The 24,351-nt window shown below is 51.9% G+C and overlaps 2 protein-coding genes across 3 annotated transcripts; one reads left to right on the top strand and one right to left on the bottom strand.

Moving 5' to 3' along the window:
• Positions 1 to 2,903: 2,903 nt before the first annotated feature.
• On the bottom strand, positions 2,904 to 13,838 carry TRUB2 (TruB pseudouridine synthase family member 2). Of its 2 annotated transcripts, XM_059658198.1 has the most exons (8): positions 13,662 to 13,834; positions 13,198 to 13,329; positions 12,350 to 12,424; positions 10,759 to 10,820; positions 9,598 to 9,679; positions 7,520 to 7,592; positions 6,843 to 6,979; positions 2,904 to 6,079 (listed from the first exon to the last, which is right to left on the bottom strand). In XM_059658198.1, exons 1-8 carry the CDS (start codon positions 13,768 to 13,770, stop codon positions 5,757 to 5,759), a joined length of 993 nt encoding a protein of 330 aa, XP_059514181.1. In that variant the 5' UTR covers positions 13,771 to 13,834; the 3' UTR covers positions 2,904 to 5,756. The 2 variants fall into 2 exon arrangements, with proteins under 2 accessions (XP_059514181.1, XP_059514182.1); XM_059658199.1 differs by lacking the exon at positions 12,350 to 12,424 and having other exon boundaries at positions 13,662 to 13,838.
• A 100-nt stretch (positions 13,839 to 13,938) lies between these two features.
• Positions 13,939 to 23,562, top strand: COQ4 (coenzyme Q4). The gene is made up of 7 exons (XM_059658200.1): positions 13,939 to 14,296; positions 14,377 to 14,508; positions 15,510 to 15,606; positions 16,120 to 16,222; positions 20,295 to 20,424; positions 21,013 to 21,106; positions 21,622 to 23,562. The coding sequence occupies exons 1-7, from the start codon at positions 14,227 to 14,229 to the stop codon at positions 21,785 to 21,787; spliced, it is 792 nt and encodes a 263-aa protein (XP_059514183.1). The 5' UTR covers positions 13,939 to 14,226; the 3' UTR covers positions 21,788 to 23,562.
• The last annotated feature ends 789 nt before the right edge of the window (positions 23,563 to 24,351 follow it).

Consider the following 24,351-nt stretch of genomic DNA (forward strand, 5'->3'; position numbering starts at 1 on the left):
TTCATTCATTCATCCAACAAGTATTTTTCCAGGCACTGCTCTAACCTATGAGGACGCAATAGTAAGGAAAACAGACAAACATCCCTGTCCTTGTGGAGCTTACATTCTAAGGAGGGGAGACAGACAATAAAACAGTTGCCAGGCAGGCAACTGGCAAATGTGGGAGCCTGTGGGTTTGTTAATGAAGTTGCTAGTGTTTTTGAGAGCACATTTCGTATACAGAATTATTTGCACTATATTTGGCTTTTAAAAGTCTTTCTTGAAATAAATCAACCCAATAGTTTAACTTAAAATTTAAAGCTCAACTTACAAATCTCAAGTTGCTTACACATTTGGCACAATTTAGCAATCATTGTTCGTTTCTAACCTTTCAGGGTTAAAAACACCTACTAAGGAAAACATTTTACCATCCCAAGGGATTTGGGGTGGTTTTTCCCTGCAGACTGAGGCTGCATGTTGACCAAATATTTGGGCATGACTCAGGGGTACCCCCGCCCCCCACAATCCTGAGATCAAGATAAGCCACTCTGACCTCTTTTATAATCTCTGTGTCAATAAGGACTCCACATGAGGTGATGTTGTTACCGGAAAGGAGACCTGGCCCTTAGTGAGTCCGCCTAGAGCCGGCTGGTAGGGTGTGGGTTCTTGACTTTGTGTAGAAAAAACTTTCACAATACAAGCCCAGGTGAATTTTAGAGGGTATTTATTAAAGCTGGGGACAGTGAAACAGGAAACGGCTGGGGAAATAAGCCTAGTTTGATCTGCTTTGGCTCACCAAGAAGTCAGAGAAAAGGGGACCTTGGGGACAGGGTGTGGGGGGGGGGTGTTGCCACTGCCCATTGCTCCCCTGGTTTCAAGGCTGAGATGCATACCAATGGGGGAAGGTGGGAGGGGGAGGAAGGCGAGGGCTTGCTCACCCTATGACCTTGGTTTTGAGGAGTTTTTAAGGCTGGACATTTAGGGGAATTCTTTGGGGGGGCGGGGGCGGGCATATGGCACTAATTGGATTTCCCGGAGTAGGGTGATTTAAGCCATTTACCCTCTGGTTGGGGAGAAGTGCAAACGATTTACTCTCAAGTGTCCTTGGTCTAGGGAAGATAGGATTACTGGACAGCTGCAAACTGCTGTTTAACTTTCTGCCTCAGTTGCCCTATGCCTAGCTTACTAGCCTGTCTCAGTGTGACCGCCTATGTCGCCTGCGTTCCAGTTACCTATTGAGATTTGCCAATCCCCTCTGCCCACCGAGTTTCCCCTCCTTTGGATTGGATTCCACTAATCCAAGTATTGTCTGATTTTATTCTGAATTGTCTACGTGCAGAAATATATATTCCCATGTTTCCTATCTAACAAGGCCACCACTTTAAGACAGGATTTGATTATGCATATCACCCCTGGCTCCAAGGTCTCAATAGGAAAATCTCACTAGGGACACAACTCAGGGCTGGCCTAGGTCCCACCAAGGTCAAGATAGGGAGGTCATGGTGAAGAGAGATTAAGAGCATGGGCTCTGGAGCCAGAGTACCCAGTTCAAACCTACCCTTGACTGGCTGTGAGGCCCAGGCAAGTATTACCTTCTTAGGCTCAGTTTCCCCATCTGTAAAATGGGGATTAAATTCCCTGGGGATTCTGGTCTGAGGGAGGGCTGGTGTAAGAGGGAGGGGGTGGTAATCGGATGTCTGGAGATGCTAAACAAGAGGAAGGGGTGGCCGTGAATATGGCTCGAGTAAGCGCAGGTGGAGGTACCTGCTCATGGCTCAGCCTCGCCACGGTTAGGGTGACCCTGAAGAGGGGAAGACAGGTCTGAAATCACTCTGGGCAGAGATTCAGGAGGCATGCCGGTTAAACTGACGTCCAGCAGCTTGGTCAGAAATCATGGAGGGGCAAGTCCTATGCAGACGAAGGTGCCCTCTGCTAGGCAGGATGTGGCTTCCGAGCAGCTTTCCTTACGCATACAAGGGGGATAATCGTTAGTTTCCTGTCAGGTGGTCGTGGGAGCAGCTGAGACCTTGAATGTAAAGCTCTTAGCACAGAGCCGGCACACCAGAAGTCCTCAGTAAATGACAGCTGCTGTCATTCATATCACTGCCATCATCTTCCCTTCAGGCCACCTGGCCTGCTGCCCACCACACCTGCCAGGCTCCGGGCCAGGCCCTGGGCCCTGGGAGCCATCTGCAGCGATGGCCTCAGTCTAGCCTCTCAGGAAAAGAGTGTGGCAGCTCATTTCTGCCTTCGCTTGAAGTTATCCCCGTAAGTGTCAGAGAGGCCAAGGGCTAAGGGCCTTCCGCAGGAACAAACACCGAACACCCTGTCTCTTAACCCCGAGAGGGTAAATAAGGTGACAGAACCCAGCGTGAGCTCTTCACCAGAGTCCTGGCTCCGGTGGCAGCTGGGCATTCCTCAGAGAGCCTGTGAGCTGGCCACCCCCACAGGGTCTGCAGGAAGGAGCCAGACCTGCCGGGCAGACGGAGAAATGGCCACGCTCTGTTGTTCAAGGAGAGAAGCCACTTGTCACACACTGGGTATTATTCCACTTTGCTGAAGAAAATTAACCATTTGGGTTCATTCCACACACACGTGCTAAACCCATACACAGGAGAAGGAAAACTGTGTCCTCTGCACGCAGTACTTCCGACACCGGGCACGTGGGGTTCCCACACCAAGCGACTCTGCAGCTCTCATTGGGCCCAGACAGGTGTCCTACAGTTTAACTCAAATCTGACACTGCCTGGAGCCAACAGACTGCACAGCTTAGGGTTCAGATGCTAATCATGAGTCCAGGCGGTCACCCGTACTGCTGACCGACGGGCTGTATAAATCAGGAGTTCCCACAACCCCCTCATGTTTGATATTTGCTTGAACAGCTCACAGATCTCCAAGACACACTTATGTTTACCATTTTATTATAAAGGGTACAGTGAGGAACAGGCGAATGGACGCGACGCACAGGGCAGGGTGGGAGAAGGGGTGAGGGGCGCTCTCCGGGTGTGCCCCCCTCAGCGCCAAGGTATGTTCACTAACCTGGAGCTCTCTGAGCCCCGCCACGAGGGCTCCACTCCAGACCTACCGAATCAGAACCCAAGAGTTTGGGTTAGAACCTGGATTCTCAAAGATCTCTCCAGACAATGTTTGTGTGTTTTTTAATTGACTTTTTTAGTAAGTTGTTTGCAGAAAACTTGAGAGTATAGAGCATTCCCATATACTCGGCAGTTTCCCATAGTATTAACATCTCACATGAGTTTGATATATTTGTTGTGGGTTATTGGGAGGAAGCCCTCCAATGTAAAGGGCCATTTTCATCCCATCCCATCCCATCACATCAAGAGGCCTGGCCAGTGTAGCCCAGTAGGTTGAGCTTTGTCTCATGCACCAGGAGGTAGCCGGTTCCATTCTCGGTCAAGGCACATGCCCGGGTTACGGGCTTGATCCCCAGTGTGGGGCGTGCAGGAGGCAGCCAATCAATGATTCTCTCTCATCATTGATGTTTCTATCTCTCTCTCCCTCCCCCTTCCTCTCTGAAATTAATATATATATTATTTTTAAAGTTGAGCAGCTTTTTAAAAATTTTATTGATTTTTTTACAGAGAGGAAGGGAAAGGGATAGAGAGTTAGAAACATCAGTGAAACATTGATCAGCTGCCTCCTGCACACCCCCTACTGGGGATGTGCATGCAATTAAGGTACATGCCCTTGACCAGAACGGAATCTGGGACCCTTCAGTCCGCAGGCCGACGCTCTATCCACTGAGCCAAACCAGTTAGGGCTATATATATTTTTTAAAAGAGTACATACTAGCAACATGACTTATCACTGTTGATGTTGACCTTTAATCACCTGGCTGAGGTCATGTTTGCCCATTTTCCAACTGATTTTTATACCAGAGAAACAATGTAAGGGAGGGAAGGTCTCCGATTCTACCTGTGACAACCCTTTAAGGTCACTGTTCAGAAGTGTAGCCACAGCAAGCAGACAGCTCACATACAGAGAGAATCATACGTGCCAGGCCTGTGACAAGCACCCGACCATGATTTCTTTTGTCCCCACCACAATCCCCAGGGGTGGGGAGGCGGGCGAAATCATTCTGCTCATGCTACGGAGAAGGGAGCTTTTGAGGCCTCACAGCCAGGAGCCCACATCTGCTCAGCACTGCTCTGAGCTGCGGGTGCCCGGAGTGAAGGTGAGGAGCCCTGGTGACGGGGCCTCCGCTCCCGAGAAGACAGCAGAGACCAGAGACAAGCAATGCTTCCCCTCAGGGCCCAAACCGGAGCTCTAGCCAGAGGCCAACTCACTTGAGTCTGAGTGTTCTCAGTGGCAAATACCCACATGCCTACAGGTTAAAACCACCAGGCCAAACAGAGAGAGTGCACCGGGGCAATGTATCCAAAGCCGAGAGAAATAAAATTGGCAAGAAAATGGCTAGAAAAATGGGGGAGGGGTCATTTTCTTGACGGTATCAGATCTTTGGATCCTGTATATGCTGTACTTAAGCAGTTCCTTACTGATGGATGGTGATCATGTTTCCCACTTGTAACTACAGTGGGGCCTTGACTTACGAGTGTCCTGACTAATGAGTTTTTCAAGATACGAGCCGTCTCTCGGCCGATCTTTTGCTTTGAGTTGCGAGCTAAAATTCGGGTTACGAGCCAGCTTCAGATACCCCACCGCTAGTTGGCGCAGCGAACGTCACAGTGAATGCCACAACATCAGCCCAGCACCACGTGTCTCACTCATTCACTTTTTGATTTGACATACGAGTAATTTGAGTTACGAGCTCCATCACGGAACGAATTAAACTCGTAAGTCAAGGCCCCACTGTATTACAATGTAGTTATGACATCTATGTATCTATAACTTTCTACAACCAATGTTAGTAGATTCCTGAAACTAAGTCATAAGGTAGTAGTTTAAATCTGATACACACGACCAGATCCCTCCTAAAAGCTTATAGCTGTATATTTCCACTAACAGTACAGATCACCCATCTTCTCAGGTCATCATTGCCGGATGTCATCTTTTTATGACTTTTTTCTTTTTTTTTTTAAATGAGAAAGTTTATTCTATATATATAAATTGACTCGTGCATGTGCGATACATATAAAGCTCTCACTGGCGCCAATTGCATGCGTGTCTTGATCTGTCATTGTTGATTGTGAATCTGGTTGACACTCCTATTATAGAGAAAGGGCGAATAGTGATATTAAAATATTTATTCTAATTAACTTCCTTTCAATGTGCACGAATCTGTGCACTGGGCCACTAGTGTGTGTGTGTGTGTGTGTGTGTGTGTGTATTTTTTTAAAAAAAAAAAAAGGAAGAAAAATAAACATCAACAAAGAATCATTGAATCATTGATGGGCTGTCTCCTGCATGTCCCACATGTGCCCTGACCGGGAATCGAACTGTGACCTCCTAGTTCACAGGTTGATGCTCAACCACTGAGCCATGCCGGCCAGGCTAGATTTATTTATTTATTTATTTATTTATTTTTAAATATATACATATGATTCATGTCATTTGCCCAATTTTCTTGTTTTATAAGAGCTCCTTCTATATTATGGATATCAGTTCTTCATTAAGCATTGCAAATATTTTTATCAGTCTGTCATGCATGTATCATCTTTTTCTCCATATAAAAGTTTTTCCTTTTCAGTTGGGTCAAGTGTTTTCTCCTACAGCTTCAAAGTCTCACATCTCATGTAATAAAACTTCCCCTACTCTCTCTGCAGTCGTCCGTCCCAGCTCATGAACAACTCTGATCTTTACCCACCCACTGTCCAGCTTTCCAAGGCAGGGCTTGGCCTCTCGTTGTCCCCATTCCAGCCTGGACCATGGAGCTGCTGGGTGCCCAGCCCCAGCCTCAAGTTCTTCTCCAGCTCAGCTGCCACCCGGGGGGCTGCGACCTGGATGGCATCCTGGATGCTGTGCAGGTCCCACTGGGTCCTCAGGAGGGCATCCTCCAGGGTGAAGAAGCCATCTCGCGTGCGCCGCACGTGGGAGCAGACAGCGGTGGTCTTCAGCTCCAGGCCGATTTCATGCACCAGTCTCCGCAGCTGCTTCTGCGTCTCATGCATGCACTGCACCTCTGCCAGCAACATGCAAAGACAGACACGGGGGTCAGGAGCACAGTCTCGGGTGTCCGCTGATCTAGATCCACACCCCCTGGTATCTCCTGGCTGTGAAATAACCTTAGCAAAACACCTTAGTTCTCCAGGGCTCTGCTATTCAAAGTGTTGCCTAAGGACCACCCTGTAGGGAAAGATTGTTAGACAAAATCTCAGGCCCTACCCAGACCTGCTGAGTCAGAATGTACCTTGTAAGAAGACCCCCAGGTGATGTGTGGGCAGGTCGAAGCGCTGCTCTAAGGCTTGGTTTGCTCATCTATAAAATGGGTGGCTATGAGGAGTCCAAGGGATAATTGAAACTATCAGGTGCTTAGCATGATGAAAGCCTTGGTTAGTGCCCAAGAAATGGAGCCCTCGTTAATATGACCAGTGGAGAAGAAAGCACTGAGTGTGGGGGGGTGGGGAGGGGGGAGCTGGGTGGGACAGGGGAAGTGAGAATGCTGTCTGATGGCCCACATCTCCTTGAAGCAGTGGGTGGCTCTGGAAGTGAGCCGCTAAACGTAACAGTTGCTTGTTAAGTTCTGGCTTCAAAGGGTGACTTGGCAGAAGATAGGACAATATTTGTTCTGTGTGCCTATGATCGGCCAAGTCCAGCCCATTGCTGGGCAGGACATCAGTCCTTGCTGCCTTGGCCAGCAGAGTTCAGGGCTGGCATGTGCCAGCCTCTGCAAGGGCATTCCGTGGAGTCCCATCTCCCTGCTCCAACTTCCTGGGGCAACTTACCTAAGAGGAATTCTGGAGGCGCAAAGTGGAGGCATCGGATGCCAGTTATCAGCATCGGGGACTTGTTCATGGGCCGGATCAAGCCTTTCACGGCCATCTCGTAGGCCTCCTGGGTCTGCAGATCGAGGTTGGAGTACCTGGGATCAGGAGGTGGACAGACTTGGGTGGCTGGCGTGGGCTGGGGAACTGTGTTGATGCTTAGCCTGGCCCTGCCCACTCCTGAAGCTCTTCATGCCTCTCCATCTCCCCTTCCCCTCCAGGGGCCCCTCCAGCAGCTGTTTTCTGTCCTTCCAATCTGCAAATGTAGCCTGGCCTCGTCTGCACACTCTGCCGACTTCAGCATCACACGAGTGCTGCCTGCTCCCGCCCCCTGGCTCTGTGCCATGATGCAGGCTCCTGGCTGCCTCTTCATTAGATCACACGCTCTCTAGGAGAGCAGCTGGTGTCTCATTCCCCTCGGTTTCCCCAAGGCCTGGCCTATGACCCAACCCAGAAGCACTTCTGCATGCTGTGGAAGGAGTGAATGGTTCATGTCTGGTTTCAGGCTCTGAAAAGATCCATGGAATCTGCCCCTGGGTTGGGCAGAGGCTAAGGGAGCCCTGTGGGCATTCAACTCTTGCTCTTCTGGCACCTCCTAGAGGGCCGTTTCAGGGAGGCGTGGGTGGAGCCCCACTTACGTCACCAGGGCCTTCTGATGGGAGCCTTGGATCACCGCCAGGATTCGATCCAGTTTTTCTCTGGTCACGTGGTCTGAAAAAGACAGGGATGGTTAGCACACAGGTGGGCAACAGCAACCTGACCAACTCCCTCCCCGAAACCAGCCACAGAATTTGAAGGGGATCCCAGAGCATCCTCTGGTCCATTTGGGGGTTGAGAGGCCTTTGAGAATCTTATGAAAGTGTGGGCCCCTCTTCTCAGAAAGATACACATGAACTCAGCATGTTAAGGACACATTCATGGAGCTGTGAGACTCTAGATTACTAACATTTTCTTCTGGAAATGAAGCTCAAAGATATAATCTGATTTTTGCCTAGTATTCAGGGATGGTGCCATCTGTCCAAACGCAGAAACAAGTGGCAAAAGTGGGAGTAGCTCTGCCTGCTGGTCACCAAGTAACTATGGGGCAGGCCGCAGCAAAGCCCGGGGACACTCACAAACTCTGCTGGCAGGCTGATCCTGTGGCCCAGCTGGGGCCAGTGCCAAAGGTTAGGGAGCAGCTGTAGTAGCCGAAGGCTTGCCAGCTTGGAAGGGCCTAGGCCTCTCATCCCTTCTGCCTGGCTTCTTTCATGCTGTTGTCTTACCTGGAATGCCCCTGCCTCCTCCTCTCATTCATAGCCAACTCAAATGCTGCCTCCTCCAGGAAGTCCTCCTGGAGTATGTGGCTTTTTCTTCCTGGCTTCTGCAATCTGCAACTGGGTCTCTTTCCCACCATTTAATTTTATTTGGTTTTTACATTATTTTTTAATTATGTAATTGATATATGAATCTTCTTTAAGAAATTTAAATCTGTGTCCTGACCAATGTGGGTCAGTTAGTTGGGTATTATCCCGTGCACTGAAAGGTTGCCAGTTTGATTCTGGTTAGGGCACATGCCTGGGTTGTGGGCTCAAATCCCAGTAGGAGGTATGCAGGAGGCAGCTGATGGACAATTCCCTCCCACATTGATGCTTCTCTCTCTCCCTCTCCCTTCCTCTCCTTCTAAAAAAAAAAAATCAAAAAAAAAATCTTAAAAAAAACAAAAAAGAAATTCAGATCCGCATCAACATCTCTATCACTGTTACCATCTCTACCATCGTCCACCCTCTATTCTCCAAATTCTGGCTTCCTTTTTCCCAGAAGTGTCACATTGGTAGTTGTCTTTAGATGCGTTTTGGATGCTGACGCACACCTACGCATGCACAGTGTTGTCTTGTCAGGCCTTAATCTGCCCTAGAAAGTGTAGGTGTGTCTGCTCTCCTGTTAAGACTGAGTTCACTGTAGCTGGAGACCCATTTAATTTACTGTATGTCCTCCCAGTGCCTAGAACATGGCTGGTGCTCAAAAACATATGCCAAATAAACAAATGCAATGATTTTTTTTTTTTTTTTTGACAGGAAAGGAGAGGGAGAGAGAAACACCGATTTGTGGTTCCTCTTATACATGTATCCATTGGTTGATTTTGAATGTGCACTGACCAGGGATCAAACCCACAACCTAAGCATATCAGGATGACGCTCTAACCAGCTAAGCTCTCTGGCCAGAACAAACACGATAAATTATAGAGAGTGCTAGAACATGGTGAGAGTAAGTGAAGAATGGGCCATCCACACCCCACCCAACCATTCATTCATCCATCTGTCCCTACCTATGCACCATCCCCCATCCCCCATCCAACAAGCACCTCCCACGTCCCAGACCCTGAGCTGTGTGTGACCACAGGAGTGAAATTAGTTTCTACTCTCGTGGGTATCAATCTGGTGGGGAGATGGGTTTTAAACACCTAGTAATCACTAGTTAATCACTGTTCGGAGAGTCCATCTAGTCCACGTATAAGGGCTAGAAAAGCTTCCCTGGGGAGGTGACATTTAAACCAGGTGAAGGGGCACAAGGGAACACAGGGCACTCCTGACAGAACCACGTGTCCAAAGCCCCCCCAATAGCAGCCCGAGCTTGGTGGGTCTACGAGACTGGAGAGGGGGGAGGAATCAAGGGAAAGCAAAGGCGGAGGCAGCCTCAGCGGCTCCTCCACGCGCCCTGGGCTCCCAGGGGCTCTCACCATACGTGGTCTTCTCCACCAGCCGCCCGTCCTCGCGGAAGTCATCCGTGGCTTTGCCCAGGAGGCCGCGAACCGTGTAATCCTGCGAGGACGGAGGGGAGGACCCAGTTGTGTCCCTGCTCAGAGCCTCAGCACTGAGGGAGGTGCTGGGCTGAGACTGGGGGTGGGGCCATTAGGTCCTCAGGGAGCTCGGACGCTCAGTCCCTGCCTGGCTGCCCACTGCCCCAGGGGAACGATGCGGGACTTTCCTACGACAGTCAGGACGGGCAGCCACAAAGGGCACTGAAGGACACTCCACGCCTCTCCACGCCAGCAACCTGACGATCTGTCACGCCGGCCCCCTGCTAGCACGCCCTGTGGGCTTCCTTCCACCCCCCCGAAGTATGACCCACGCAGCTGAATGCCTCTGCCACAACTGGGAGTAATGACGACAACAATGGTAGAGACGGTGACAACAGTGACACTGCTGGGCATTTACCATGGGCTACGTGGCATGTGGGCACTAACCTCACCTTCAAAGTGACCCCAATGCAGAAGAGGAACTATTATCGTTCCCATTTAAGAGATGAGGAGCGGAGGCGTACAGATGTGAATAACCCACCCAAGGACCCATAGCTGGCACAGGGAGAAGCTGGTTTTGGCTCCAGAGTTTGTGCTCTGAACCATTAAAAACATGGACCTTCTAACATGACACCTACTGCACACGCTCGTGGTGCCAGATCGCCCTGAGGCCTAGACAGTGACATCCACTTCTGGTCTTGGGGAGAGAATGAAGTGGTGTCCGGATCCGGATCCGGTGTCGGACAGATCCTGGTTCAAACTCCAGCTCTGTCCCTTTCAGGCTACACGACCTGAGCAAGTGACATCCTCTCTCTGAGTTCTCTCGTCTGTAAAACGGGTTAACCACAGATCCCACTTTGCACGGAAGCAGTGAGGCGCTCACAAGGGAGTCCACGTACAGTGCTCAGCACAGAGCAGCCAGCATGCAATAGTGCCAGCTGTCACTGTTACGTTGCTGTTAGTCTTCCATAGCACGTGGCCATAAAAACATGCTTACTTATGGCCTAGATGTTCCCAATGGAATCCTCTCAGCTTCAGAATCCTGCCAGTGCCCCCAGGGAAAGGACCAGAGGACACGCAGGCTGTCCCCAGCCCCGGTACCTTGGTGAGGTGTGCGTTGTACATGTCGGTGAGGAGACTGCGTCCCTGTCCCACGCCGAGCACTGAAAGGAACCCAGGCTGATCTCACACCTGCCTCCCCCACCCCCTTCCCGTTTCCCTGGGACCCCATCCCCCACAACCGCCATCAGAATATTCCCGCCTCCAATGCTGCTGAAGCCAGCAGGGGGCAAGGACAGCTTCTTCTACAGGAAGCAAGTGAGCTCCTCTGGGTACAAATGCCAATGTGGATTTCTGGGTCCCACCATGTGCACTGCTCTGACTTGTGGTGGGGAGGGGCCTAGGATGCTTAGCCAGCTCTCTAGGGGTTTCTTTTCTTTTCTTTTTTTAAGGGTTTTAAATTGATCGAGAGAGAGAGAGAGAGAGAGAGAGAGAGAGAGAGAGAGAGAGAGAGAGAGAGAAACATGGATATGAGAGGAAAACATTGATAGGCTGCCTCCCGCATGCCCTACTGGGATCAAGCCTGCAACCTGGGCATGTGCCCTGACCAGGAATTGAACATGCAACCTTTTGGTGTACCAATGACAACCAACCAACCGAGCCAGGGCTTTCTGATGCCTCAAAAGTACGAGACCGCTGGCCCAGTCACAGGGACCTGCACTTAGGAGACCGCTGGCCCAGTCACAGGGACCTGCACTTAGGAGACCGCTGGCCCAGTCACAGAGACCTGCACTTACAAGACCGCTGGCCCAGTCACAGAGACCTGCACTTACGAGACCGCTGGCCCAGTCACAGAGACCTGCACTTACGAGACCGCTGGCCCAGTCACAGGGACCTGCACTGAAGTCAGGAGCGGCCCCGTCAGGGACCTGCACTGAAGTCAGGAGCGGCCCTAAGCATGTCCTTAGCCTCCTTGTGCTTCAGGCTCTTCATCAGTAAAGTGGGGAGAAAATCACTGCCCGGCCCCTGTCATGAAGACGGAGGCCACGCACAGGAAGCAGTCAGCACAAAGGAAGGGCCCCATAAATGAGGGCATTGTGGCCACTCCCTGCCTTTCCCCGCTGTTTCTCCGTCTGGCTGGAGAGAATGGTCCTCCATTCACTCCTAGACAGGGAGGGGGCATGAGATCATGTCTGCCTGCCAGTGCCCCGGGAAGCAAGACAAGGGGACTGTGACTGTCGCGTGTGGATGCAGACACCGCCTGACCCTGGGGACACAGATGGCTCATGACTCAGGGCTTTGTGTGTCCAGACCCTCGCTGGTGAGGCCAGAGTCACATGCTTGGCGACCCCACGAAAGCAATGATGGTTTCCCCTCTCTGAACGGAGGGCATGTGACCGAGGACAAGTCACCTAAGCTGTGGGACCTTACTTGCTTCATTCATAAAATCATACATCATCTACCTAGTAAGGCTGCTGTGGTGAATGGCTTTGTACCACATCACATGCAGAGATCACTTGATAAAAGGTGGGCGATTGTGACTCCCCCTCCCCACTTCCACCAGCTGATCGGATTTGGGGCGAGAATCAGGGGAGAACAGTGGTGAGAAATGGATGTCAGGTTAAAAGTGGGCTGGGCTTCTGGTATCTCCCAATCCTCCCACAAGCCTATATCACTGCACCCCCCCACCTACCAAGCACCCCAGATGCCTGGGCATCCAGCCGGTGTCCCACGCCAATCTTCAGGCTGGTGAATGCTGGTCCACGTACTAGAAAGAAACAGACGAGGTACCTTTCCTCAACAAATACGGATGGCTCCGGGCTGTGTGAAGACCTCATTCCTAGCATGTAGCCTTATCGCTACAGGTTGGGCCTCATAGGATTGTGGTGAAGTTTCAATGAGATGGTATTTGGAAAAAGCTTACCACAGTATCTAGTATAAAGAAGATCCTTATTATACCATACTTGTGATTGTTATACGGTAGAGTCACTGAATATCACTGCTGAAGAGGTTTAGAGGTTCCCCTTGGTCATCCTATAGCCTCCCAACATCTTCTACCTCCTTAGGACTTCCACCCAAGGGTCTCAATTCCTACCTGGAGTCTGGGAACAGTAAAGGGGCCAGCAAACTACAGTCCACAGGACAAATCCTCAAGCCTGTTTTTATAATAGCCCATGAGTTAAATTTTTCCCCCCATTTTTTACAGATTCAAAAAAAAAAAAAATCAAGTGAATACTAGTTTGTGACATATGAAAATTATGTGAAATTCAAAGGTCAGTGTCCATAAATAAAGTTTGATTGAAATACAGCCAGGCTCACGGCTTCACATACTGCCTACAGCTGCTTTTGCACTACGACGGCGGAATTGAACCTGCAAAGCCTGAAGCATTTCTTATCTGGAAAATTTGCATATTCTTTGCCAAACACTTCAACCCCACTGCGGCCCTCCGAAGGTCTGGGACAGGAGTCTGAGTACTGACTCCGGACAGAGATTTCCTGCGAAGGGACCCGGACCCTAGCCCCTGCCTGAATGCGCCTTACCCAGCGGATGGTTGGTGAGGGTGGGCACACTGGTGGCTGTGAGGGTCAGCTCCTTCTCTTCGCTGCCTTCCACAGGACCCAGCAGAAAGCGAACACGCTGCTCAGGGGCAGGCGGCTTCCCAGCATTGAGACCTGTGCATACACAGGTAGAGGACATCGTGTCAATTCTGTCCCAACGCCTGGGGAGGAGGAGCAGGAAAGTACGGAGATGCGGGAGACGGACGAGGACCCAGGGCGCGCACCAGCGAACAGAACAGTTAGGAAACAGACGAGTTCAAATCCCAACCCTATGACTTATTTACTGTTTACCCATGTGAACACAAGGGAGGTGAGGCGTAACCCATGATTAGAAAAGCGCTCTCCCAGGCGACTAGATCACATGACTTCATTTTGCTAGATCAGAAGCGGGAAAGGATTCCCGGGAGAAAGGGCGCGCAATCGGGAGTCCGGCTAGAGGCACTCACCCTTCAGAAGCTGCAGCTCCACCGTATCCCGCAGGTGCTTCCAGTGCAGCCCGGGGGGCTTGTAGGTCGCAAAGAGCCCGTGCAGCCGGGCCACGCCGGCGGCCCCCATGTCCGCGCCGGCGGCGCAGGTTCCGGGCGAAGCTGGACGGGCGGAAGTGCCGTACGGTCCCGCACCAAATAGAGTCCGTACAATGGGCGCCGTCAGGTTTCGCAGCCGGAAGTGGTTCTCCCCCTAACATCCTCGGGGGAACGGTGTGCGGAAAAGGAAGTGTGTTCCGTCGCCGGAGCCCTGTGCTAGCGGGTCGGACGGGGACACCCTTCCCGGGGGTGAAGTGAAATGGGGAGTTTTCATCCGTAGAGGAGGTGGCAGACAGCTCGCCTGGGTTCACTTCCCATATTTAGCGATAGGGCCCTTTCCTCGGCCCCATTTCCCCGCCTCCCAAAGGCCCTACTCAGAGGAATAGGGCTCGAGTTCTGACCTTCAGGCGCTCGGTCGCCAGGGAAGTTTGGAGCAGCCGCCCTGCCCCGCCGGGCCTCCCGCGACCTTCGGGCAGCGCGTGCTGTCATGGTGACGCTGCTGCGCGGGACCCTGAGTCCCCTCCGTCTGTTCCAAGCTCTCCCTGGCCCTGCTGCAGGCAAGTGGCGGAGACGGAGGGAAGTCTTGGGGTCCCCCCCCCCCCACCCTTTTGACTCCGGCCTTCTTCTTGCCCCTCAGATGTGCCGCTCCGAGCCGCGAGCCAGGGCACCGGCCTGCTCTACCCCGAACACATCCCCACGTCCCTGCTGCAGAAGGTGCTGTTGACCGCCGGCTCTGCGGGCATGGCCCTCTACAACCCGTATCGCCACGGTAAGGCCGCCCATGCCCCGCGCTCCCCGGCAGGCCCCGGCTTCTGTCAAAATTTCCGTTTCCTACGGGTCACTGGGGAATAGACTAGGTCTGGGTACCCAAGGCGGAGGCTGTACCTCATAATCACCCGGTACATTCGTAAAAATGCAGATGCCTGGGTTCCGTATCTGTCAGGCGTGGAGAGGGCAGGGGGAAGGGGCCTGGAATCTGAGCCTCTCTCCCCTTTGAAACGACTTCCCCGGATATTCTGTCACCCAGCCACAGTGACAACCTCTGGACTAAATAGGTGATTTATAAGCACCAGAAATTAAACTTTATAAGATTCGGGACCATGACTGCCCTTTTCCCACAGCACCGGCAGCATTGTGGATGGTGCCTGGCCCATAATAAATGCTCGATACATGTTTGCTGGATGTATAACTAGAGCATCCTAAGACCCTGCCATGCCTTCCTCATCCCTTAAGTCTGGAGAGTACTATTACTCCTGCTAATAAAAACGATAATGCTGACTGCTCAACTGAGCACATCTGGCTGCTCACTGTGCTAAGTGCTTTATTATGCATGATGCTTTTGATTTCTACATTAACCCTATTAGAAAGCTGTTACCTGCACAAACTAGGACACTGGGGCTTGGAAATGGGAAGCCGTTTATACAAGATCACCTAGATAGTGACTGCACCTGGACTCAAACCCACCACTCTGATACCAAAGCTTGTGCCTGTCAATGGAGACATTATGTTGTGTTGTGATCGTGGGTGTGAAAGTGATCTGGAAAGCACTGTGCTAACTGTGCTTATTAATCTCATCCCAGCAGATTAATAACAGCAATACTAATAAGTGTAGCTGTATTAAGCCCTACCTCTGTGCAGGATGATTGCTAAGTGTTTAACATGAATCCTCATAACTAAGAGGTAGATCTTTATCAGTTAGGAAATTGAGACTCAGACCAGGTCAGGTAACTTACCTAATCAGATCCTGTATTTGTCCCAATTTCCTTTCAGACATGGTTGCAGTTCTAGGGGAAACCACAGGGTGCCGTGCCCTGAGGGTCCTCAGGGACCAGATGAAGAGGGATTCAGAGGGTGCCCAGATCCTGCAGTAGGTTCCAGCTCTGCCTGGGGGTGTCGGTTGGGAATATTCTGTGGGGATCTCGAGTCCCATTGTGTCAGTCCTGTTCCTCTAGGGAGCTCTCCATATCCTGGCTGTGGATGGCTGCACAGACTGGGCACTGCTTAACTCCAGGGATGCAATTCATATAGACACTACGATGACCCCTGGGTAGTGCCATCTGGTGGCCTCGGCCCAGTTCCAGCCACAGGGCTCTATACCCTCTCTAAGCTTCCGTAACACGTGCTAACTGTACCCTCACCCCTTCCTGCAGTGCCCGTGGTGAGTACCCTGATCACCTGTGAGGTCTGCCTGCTAGACTGTGCCCCTGTAGGCAGGAAGCACGACCTCTCCTCAGTCCCTGCCACCTCGAAGAAGCTCCCTCGGGACTTGTGTCCCCATTGATGCTCTGCCCTTTCCCCTCTCTCAGCCTTGTTCCAGCGGAACCTTTTACCTGCCTTTGCTGGTGCCCTCCCAAACCTAGGTCCTGCCTCTGCCTTGCAGGGAGCGTCCCCGGATCTCTCTGTCCACCCTTGACCTGGACAAGCTCCGGAGCCTGCCTGAGGGCTCCCTCGGCCGCGAGTATCTCCGTTTCCTGGATGTGAATGTGAGTGTCCAGGTTCTGTGCCTTTGGCCCTCACCAGGAAGGTCAGATGAGAGGCATGGGAGTGGCGTCCCAAGAAAGGAGGAACCCTAAGTTGCCACCATGGGCAGGAGAGCTTTTCAGTCTCTTGTGCCAAGCCTTTGCCATTTTCTCTGGGACAGGTAAATGGGCCAGTAACATCACTCCAACCGAGAATTCTGGCTAGCATTTATTAACCTCTACTACATTCCAGATGCCAGGCTCACATGATCTTGCTGAATCCTCCCAATAATGCCGTCAAGTATGTTTTATTATGCCCTTTGAATAGATGAAACTGAGGCTCAGAGGAGTTAAGCTAACTTGCTGGTTTCATACAGCCAGTGTTAATGGAAGCAGTATACACACCCAGATCACGCTGTTAACTGCTGCCCTGTGTCCCCCTGTTCCAGACACTATGCTTCCCTAGGGTATGGCAAGTCGTGGCACTCTCCAGCCCCAGGTGGCGGCGGGGGGGTGGGGGTGTCCCAGTTACTGAGGAACTCATTCATTTGTTTAGCATCTGGCATGTGTCATCACATTGTTCCAGGTCCTGGGGACATAATAGTGAACTAGCCAGGCAAGATCTCTGCCCTCATGGACCTAATATTCTGGTTGGGGAGGTAAATAAAACAGTAAAAGAAAGAAAGAGTCATATAAAAATTCATGTAAAATATTTATTGAGTACTTAGAACTTACCAGGCACCGTTCATAGTAATTGGGATGCAGCCGAGAGCCTACCTGTGGAGCTCGCATTCTAGCAGATGGTGCTATGAGGACAGCAATCATCGAGACAGGACAAGGGTGGGCGTGGGGTTGGCCGCTTCGATACGGTGGTCCTGGGAGACTAAGAAGAGGAGGAGGAGCCAGCCCCGAGGAAACACAGGAGGACCATCCCAAGGGATTGGCAAGTGGGAGGCTCTGTGAGTTTCAGGAGAGGGAGACCCACCCACGTGGCCACAGAGGAGAGAGTCGGGGGAGGCAGCCATGGGCGGGAGATCAGCCGGGCCAGGCCCTGCCAGCCATGGGAAGGAGTCTGCATTTTGTAATAGGAGCAATAGGAAGCCCCTGAGGGTTTCAAGCAGGAGAGTAACATCTGATTTATAAAAGCACCTTAGGATACCGCCCCTGCCCCTCCCCCCACCCGCCAACATGTACACATCCCCACAAAGGACCTCTGAAGTGCTGCCCAGCCCAGCACAGGAACCAACCAGGCTGGGGGCGGTGACAGAGTGAGTGAAGGTTCCTTTGGAATTGGGTTTCTCAACCTTGGCACTATTGACTTTTTGGGCTGGATAATTCATTGTTGTGGGGCTGTGCTGTGCATTGTAGAATGTTAAGCAGCCTCCCTGGCCTCTGCCCACCAGATGACAGTAGCACCTCCCTAAGTCCTAACTACCACAAATGTCTCCAGACTTTGCAAATGTCCCCCGGTGGACAGTCGAGAATCACTGCTTAGGTTATTATCCTTGAAAAAAATAACCTGCCCCCATACATTCCTGGCACCTGCCCCCACCCCAGTTTAGACCCTCTCTCTCACACTTCACCAGGATGCAAATTATTTCATCAATGGGAAATGCACCAAGGTAACCTGCCCCTAGTGTCAGCCAGGGAGGGACAGCCTTCTGAAGTCCCCCCAGAGCCTTTTGTCCTATTACTGAGGAGGGGAGGGGACTGCAGGGCCTCCCTGGCACCTCGCCCAGTCACAGCCCCAGCTGTGCTAACAGCCCGAGCAGTTGTGACACTTCCAGAGGATGGGAACCAGCAGCCACAAAAGGTGAAGTAACACCTTTGTACCAGCAGAGATTTAGATCAAGGTTCAGAGTGAAGTCACCCACCCTGAGTGGACCTTGGTAAGGAATGTGGTCAGTCGTCCTTGCGGCATCAAGATTGTGAGGCATGAGCTTTGGAGTGAAGAGTAGGCTGAGCTAGAATCCTGCCTCTCCTCCCAGCTTTAGGGCCTGGGCGAGTCATGTGGCCTTTCTGAGGCTCAGATTCCTTATCTGAGGAAAAGGATCTAATGTTTATCTTCCAGGGCACTAATACGGCTTATCAATAATGGATGTTAAAGCTGTTGGCCTTGGAATCCAGCAAACTTTGTTTCAAATCCTGGCTCAGCCATTTGATTAGTTGTGTGATCTTGGGCAAGTTACTTTATCTCTCTGAGCCTCATTTTTCTTTTTCTTTTAATTTTTTTTTGTATTGATTTCAGAGAGGAAGGGAGAGAGATAGAAACATCAATGATGAGAGAGAACCATGGATTGGCTGCCTCCAGCACACCCTTCCCTCCTGGGGGGTCGAGCCAGCAACCCTGGAATCGAACCATGATCTCCTGGTTCATAGGTCCACGCTCAACCTCTGAGCCACACCAGCCGGGCCCATTTTTCTTACCTGTATCTGAGGCTCATAACAGTATCCACCCCCTAGATGGTCATGAAGATGAAGTATGGTCATATATGTAAAGGACGTCATCCAGTGCAGGCACACAGTAGGGACTCAGGAAGTCTAGCTGCTATTACTGTGATCACCTTCAGCTTCACACAAGCAGAATGCCGCAGAAGCAAGTAGGACCCAGTGAGGGCCACACATAGAGCATGGCACTGAACCAGCAGCCCCAGCTGCAAAGACACAAACCTCTCAACCTCTGGACAGGCTGAGGCCACACGTGGGGACAGGAAGACCAGACCGCTGCAGCGCTCTTCACAGAACTAGAATGCAAGCCACATAGGAAATTTAAATCTGCTGCTAGCTACATTAGTGAAGCCAAAAAAAACCAGGTGGAATTAATTTTAATAGCATTTTGTTTAATCCAGTGTATCTAAAATACGTTTCAGCATGTAGTCAATGTTTTTTAATTACTGAGACTTGACACTACTCTCATACTAAGTCTTTGAAATCCAGTGTGTGATTTTCATGGATAGCTGTCTCAGCTGGAACTTGTCTCATGTCAAGGCCCAGTGGCCACATGTGGCAAGTGGTGGGACAGCCAGATCCAGAAAGGAGACATTAACAAGCACGTGCATTAAACAGGATGCAGTCACGTCAGGTGCCATAGGGAGGTGCAGCATGCTACAGGAGACCCTGCTGTGGGCCTGATCAGTCTGCAGGTGACACTTAAGCGGGGTCATAAAGGATGAGCAGGAATGACCAAGGTGAAGATGAGGGCAGTGGGAGAGAACACGCTAGGATCCTTATCTCATGCTAAGGATCTTTTTTTTACCCTCAACTTCTAATTGTGGTAAAAAACAAACAAAACAAAAAAAACACATAACATTTCCCATCTTTCCTGGCCAGATAGCTCATTTGGTACTTAGAGTGTGCCCTGATATGCCAGGGTTTCAGGTTTGATCCCCGGTCAGGGTACATGCAAGAGTCAGCCAATAAATGCATCAATACGTGAACAACAAGTCATGTTTCCCATTCATCAATCATTAATCAATAAAGAAAAATTTTTAAATTTTCTTATCCATCTCTAAATGGATAGTCAGTAGTGTTAAGTATACTCACATTGCCCTGACCGGTTTGGCTCAGTGGATAGAGCATCGGCCTGCGGACTCAAGGGTCCCAGGTTCGATTCCGGTCAAGGGCATGTACCTTGGTTGCAGGCACATCCCCAGTGGGGGGTGTGCAGGAGGCAGCTGATCGATCTCTCTCATCGATGTTTCTAACTCTCTGTCCCTCTCCCTTCTTCTCTGTAAAAAATCAATAAAATATATATTTTTTTAAAAAAGTATACTCACATGTTAGAAACCAGCTTCCAGAGCTCTTTTATCTGTCCAACTGAAATTCTATCCCCATTAGAATCCTGCTTCCCCCTCCCCCGGGGCCTTTGTACCGTATATTCCAACTGATTACATACGTTATGTGTGAGTTGGCGTGGGTTGAGGGGTTGCCAGTATCACGAAGGATTCCCCTGTCAGCTGGTATAGGCAGAAGCAAAGTCCCCGGAATGTCTTAAGAGTATGAGTTTGGTGGGAGTGGTTGACAGATCAAGGAGAGGCTGGCAGTTGAGCCTTGGGAACTGTGGGAAAGGGGTCTAGGGGCGGTTCATGGTTGTCAGAGGGTCTCCCCAGATACCCGGGCACCCACCCGATTCGTGGACGATGAGGAGCTAGCGTACGTGATCCAGCGGTACCGGGAGGTGCACGACATGCTCCACACCTTGCTGGGGATGCCCACCAACATCCTGGGTGAGTGCCAGCTGCCTTGAGCGTGGGGGTTGGGCAGAGCAGGGCGCTCCAGCAAGCTGTCCACCAGGCCAGGGCAGGGCGCTCCAGCAAGCTGTCCACCAGGCCAGGGCGCTCCAGCAAGCTGTCCACCAGGGCAGGGCCGGGCTCGCCTCTCTGCCCCCCGCCAATGAGCTGACATAGCGCCTCATTTTCTGCTTTATCGGAACATCTCAGTAGCATCTGTGCCAGCCCCAGTACCTCTCAGGCTCCGACACAGATGAGAAGCATCCAAGCAGCAGGCTCCCTCTCTGACACCCTCGGGAACTCCCGAAGGCTTGTAGGAACTAGCCTGGCTGTCAAGTCTTCTGCATTCTGACCCCAAACTTCCTCTCCAGCCCTTCTTTCCTCTGGCTCTTTCTTGGGCCCTCTCCTCCCCACCAAGCCAAGTGCCTGGGCACAGCACAGACCAGACTGAGCATGGCTGACCCCTTTAGAGAAGAGACACCTTAGAGAGGAGCAGACACCTCACGGTTCCCTGCCATGAGCATCCCTGGCCTCTCTTCCTGGCCCCTCCTCACCTCCCACCTCCATCTCTACCCTGTCCCGCAGGGGAGATCGTGGTGAAGTGGTTTGAGGCTGTCCAGACCGGCTTGCCCATGTGCATCCTGGGCGCACTCTTTGGACCAATCCGACTCAGTGCCCAGTAAGTTCTCAAGGGGTGGGGGTGAGGGGTCAAAGGAAATGTCAAAAGGGCCAAGGCTCCAGGAAAAGGAAGAGCATGCAGCCCTCCTAAGCAGCCTCAGTGGTCCTCCAGGAAGCCAGGGTGGAAGGAACAGGGCGGAGAGGTGAAACTGGCTTGGCCCAGGGCCTCCAGGCCAATAACTGAAGCCTGGACAGTTCATGGGACCCTCGAGTCTCTTGGGCCAGGCCTCGGTGCCAGGGCAGAATGATGCAGGTGCGGCTGGGGGCAATCTACTTTAGTTCCTGGAGTGAGATAGCCCTCAATTTAAACCTGGGCGTGGCGCGGTCAAGATGGGTGGCTTTGGGCATGGGATTCTAACCTCGCTGAGTTTCTGCATCCTCATTTAAAAATTGGTGATAATAACCCCTTTGTCTTGGGTCTGTGTGAGGATCAACTGAGAAAATGCACGTGGACCGCTGGGCACACAGTGTGCCGGCTCTCAGGACCCTCTGTTTTCTCCCTCTGCTGCCCCATAGGCACCTGCAAGTGCTGGTCTCGGAGCTGGTCCCGTGGGCAGTTCAGAACGGGCGCAGGGCCCCGTGTGTCCTCAATCTGTACTACGAGCGGCGCTGGGAACAGCCCCTGAAGGCTCTGCGGGAGGAGTTGGGCATCACGGACCCCCCCATGCACATCAAGGTCTAGGCCCTCCTCACCCTCACCCCACCCACTTCCCCTGGAGGCAGAAGGCTCCATGGCCACTACCTTTGTTCCTTTTCTTTGAACATTGACCTTTGGATATCACTTATCAGAATTTGTCGTAACAGTGCTGAGTGGCTCTGAGGGCCAACCCAGGCGGGAGCAGGCAGTGCAGCTCCCAGGGGAGCCTGGAGCTGCCCAGAGAACCACACGTGGACAGGAACCAGCCATCTGGACTCGCACTGGTCCACACCTGCTCTAGGGCTTTCTGGGTGCCAGGCTGAGCGTCTTCCCAGGCTGAGCGTCTTCCCAGGAGTGAGGATGCGATCCAACCCCAAAGGCCGGAGAAGAGGGAGGCAGAGGGGAATGGAGTCTCCGCCATCCGAAGAAAGGCTCCCTCAGGTTGAGGGCCTGCTTCCCTGCCTTCGCCCAGTGCTGGCTGACGCAGCCTTGGGCCTTTGAGCCCCGAGAGGAAACACCCCCTCCAGTCTGCGCTTCAGCCGCTTGGCCCACCTCGGGCCTGCAGTTGGCCCTACAGATTCAAGCTCCTAACTCTAGGGTTTTCTAGCAGAGGGCCCGGGGCAGTCCCTCCCCTCGGCCCATTTCATCGCTAAAGGGAATGAGAACAGCACCTCTGGTTATTGCGGAGGCTTCATGCGGCGATGCTCTCTGAAGGACCAAGGGGCAGGAGCGATTGCGTTACTGTGTGCGCAGGTGGAGGAGCAGCTGCGAGACTACAGGGTCATCTTAGAGCAGCAACCAGGCATTTTCCTTGGGTCAGAGCCAAGGAGTGGGGACAGACAAGTAAAGGGGACCGTGGAAGAGTAGGTGGCCCTGGCTGTGGATTTAGAACCAGATACTCTGCGAGAATGGCAGAGCCTTTAAAGTTTTCAGGGACTAGTTCCTCGTTGTGTGGCGAGGGCAACAAAGGCCCAGGATGGGCAAGGACTTGGCTGGAGTAACTAGAACACAGGTTGAAAGGCCTCCTGCTTAGTTTTCTTGTGCCTCAGTTTCCCTACGGATAATAACAGTTACAGTGTAGTTATAACTACTGTGTGCTAAGCAGTGCCAAACACTTCTGTTTGTTATCACATTGACACCAACAGTCATGGGGGGAGGTGGTGCTACTTATTGAATTTTCCTAAAGAGGCAACAGGAACAGAGCTGGGGCTGGACCTGCTCAGCACTGCCATGCCCGTGTGTCGGCCTTGTGCCCGCCACATCTCAGTCTAGGGCTCCCAGTGGCAGAGGGAGGACGTGGGAGGCTGGAGGCTGACCTCGGAGCCATCGCCTTTTCAAGAGGGAAGCCTTTTCCTGAGCTGAGTTTCTGCAGAAAGAGGAGGAGGTTGGAGTGGGCTCCTCATACCTCATCGATCTTTGCAGTATAGGCCTTTCCAGACCTGCCCGCCATTTCCGTGGCTTCCCAGGATCCCAGGCACTGTTCCTAGAGCAGTAAAAGTCAACAGTGCCAAGATCAGGGGCGAAAGGTCAGACTCGAGATGGCCTCTGCCCAGCCTGGTAGCTCACCTGCTCCAACCTCTTGGTGCCTGCGCAACCCTGGGCCTCTACAGCAGGCAAGAGATGGGCACTGGGTATTGGGATTAGCGGGGGTGGCCGGTAGAGTCCTGCTTCCAGATCAAGGGGTGGCATTTTTGTCACCAGCTGGAGGACAATTATACTGGCTGTAGCTACCGCATACTGAGTTCTTACCGCAGGCCATGAGGCCCTGTCAACTTCTGCCTAGAAACTTACATTCATCTTAATAAACCATGTTGACCTTTTTCCTGTCTGTTCCCAAGTCATTACATAGTCAGCTTCTTGTTATTCACATCTGTGCTCAAATGTCACCTCATTAGGGGCCTGCCCTGACCGCGCCATCTGAGACGGCCCCCTCCCCTTTACTCCACATCACCTGTTAGAGTGCTTACCACTCATAAATGATCTTTTTAAACTTTTTATTTACTTTTATTTTCCAGAGAGAGCGAGAGAGAGGAAGGGAAACACTGATTTGTCATTCCACTTATTTATGCATCCATTGGTTGCTTCTTGTATGTGTCCTGACCAGAGATCAAACCTGCAACCTTGATGAACGGGGACGATGCTCTAACCAACTGAGCTACCGGGCCAGAGCACTCCGAAATTATTTTATTTCTTTACTTACAAGTTCCATGTCTGCTCCAGGAGGGCAGGGACCCTATTCTTTCACTGCTGGGAACAGTGCTTGGCACACAGCAGGGGCTTACTGCTTCGTTGCTGAAGGAATGGATGTCAAGCCCCACGCTGAGCACCCCACATGCAAGATCTTACTCAGCCCCCACCACAGCCTCACTTCATGGTGAAGACCCTGGGTCTCGGGTTCAGAAAGTGCCCCGGGTCCCACAGCTCGGGGGGGGGGCGGGGGAGGGGCTTGTCTCAGGACGCACAAGGGAAGCTCCCTTTCCCTCTGCCCCACAAAAGCCACATGTAGCTGATCCCAGAGCTCTAAGGGCAGACCTGGCCCGCACTGACCAGCTCTGCCCCCTTGCGCTCGTCAGGGCACCCCTTCGAGCCTCTGTTTTCCTCTCTGTAAA

This window comes from Myotis daubentonii, chromosome 11 (genome assembly GCF_963259705.1).
Source record: "Myotis daubentonii chromosome 11, mMyoDau2.1, whole genome shotgun sequence".
NCBI classification, from domain to species: domain Eukaryota; kingdom Metazoa; phylum Chordata; class Mammalia; order Chiroptera; family Vespertilionidae; genus Myotis; species Myotis daubentonii.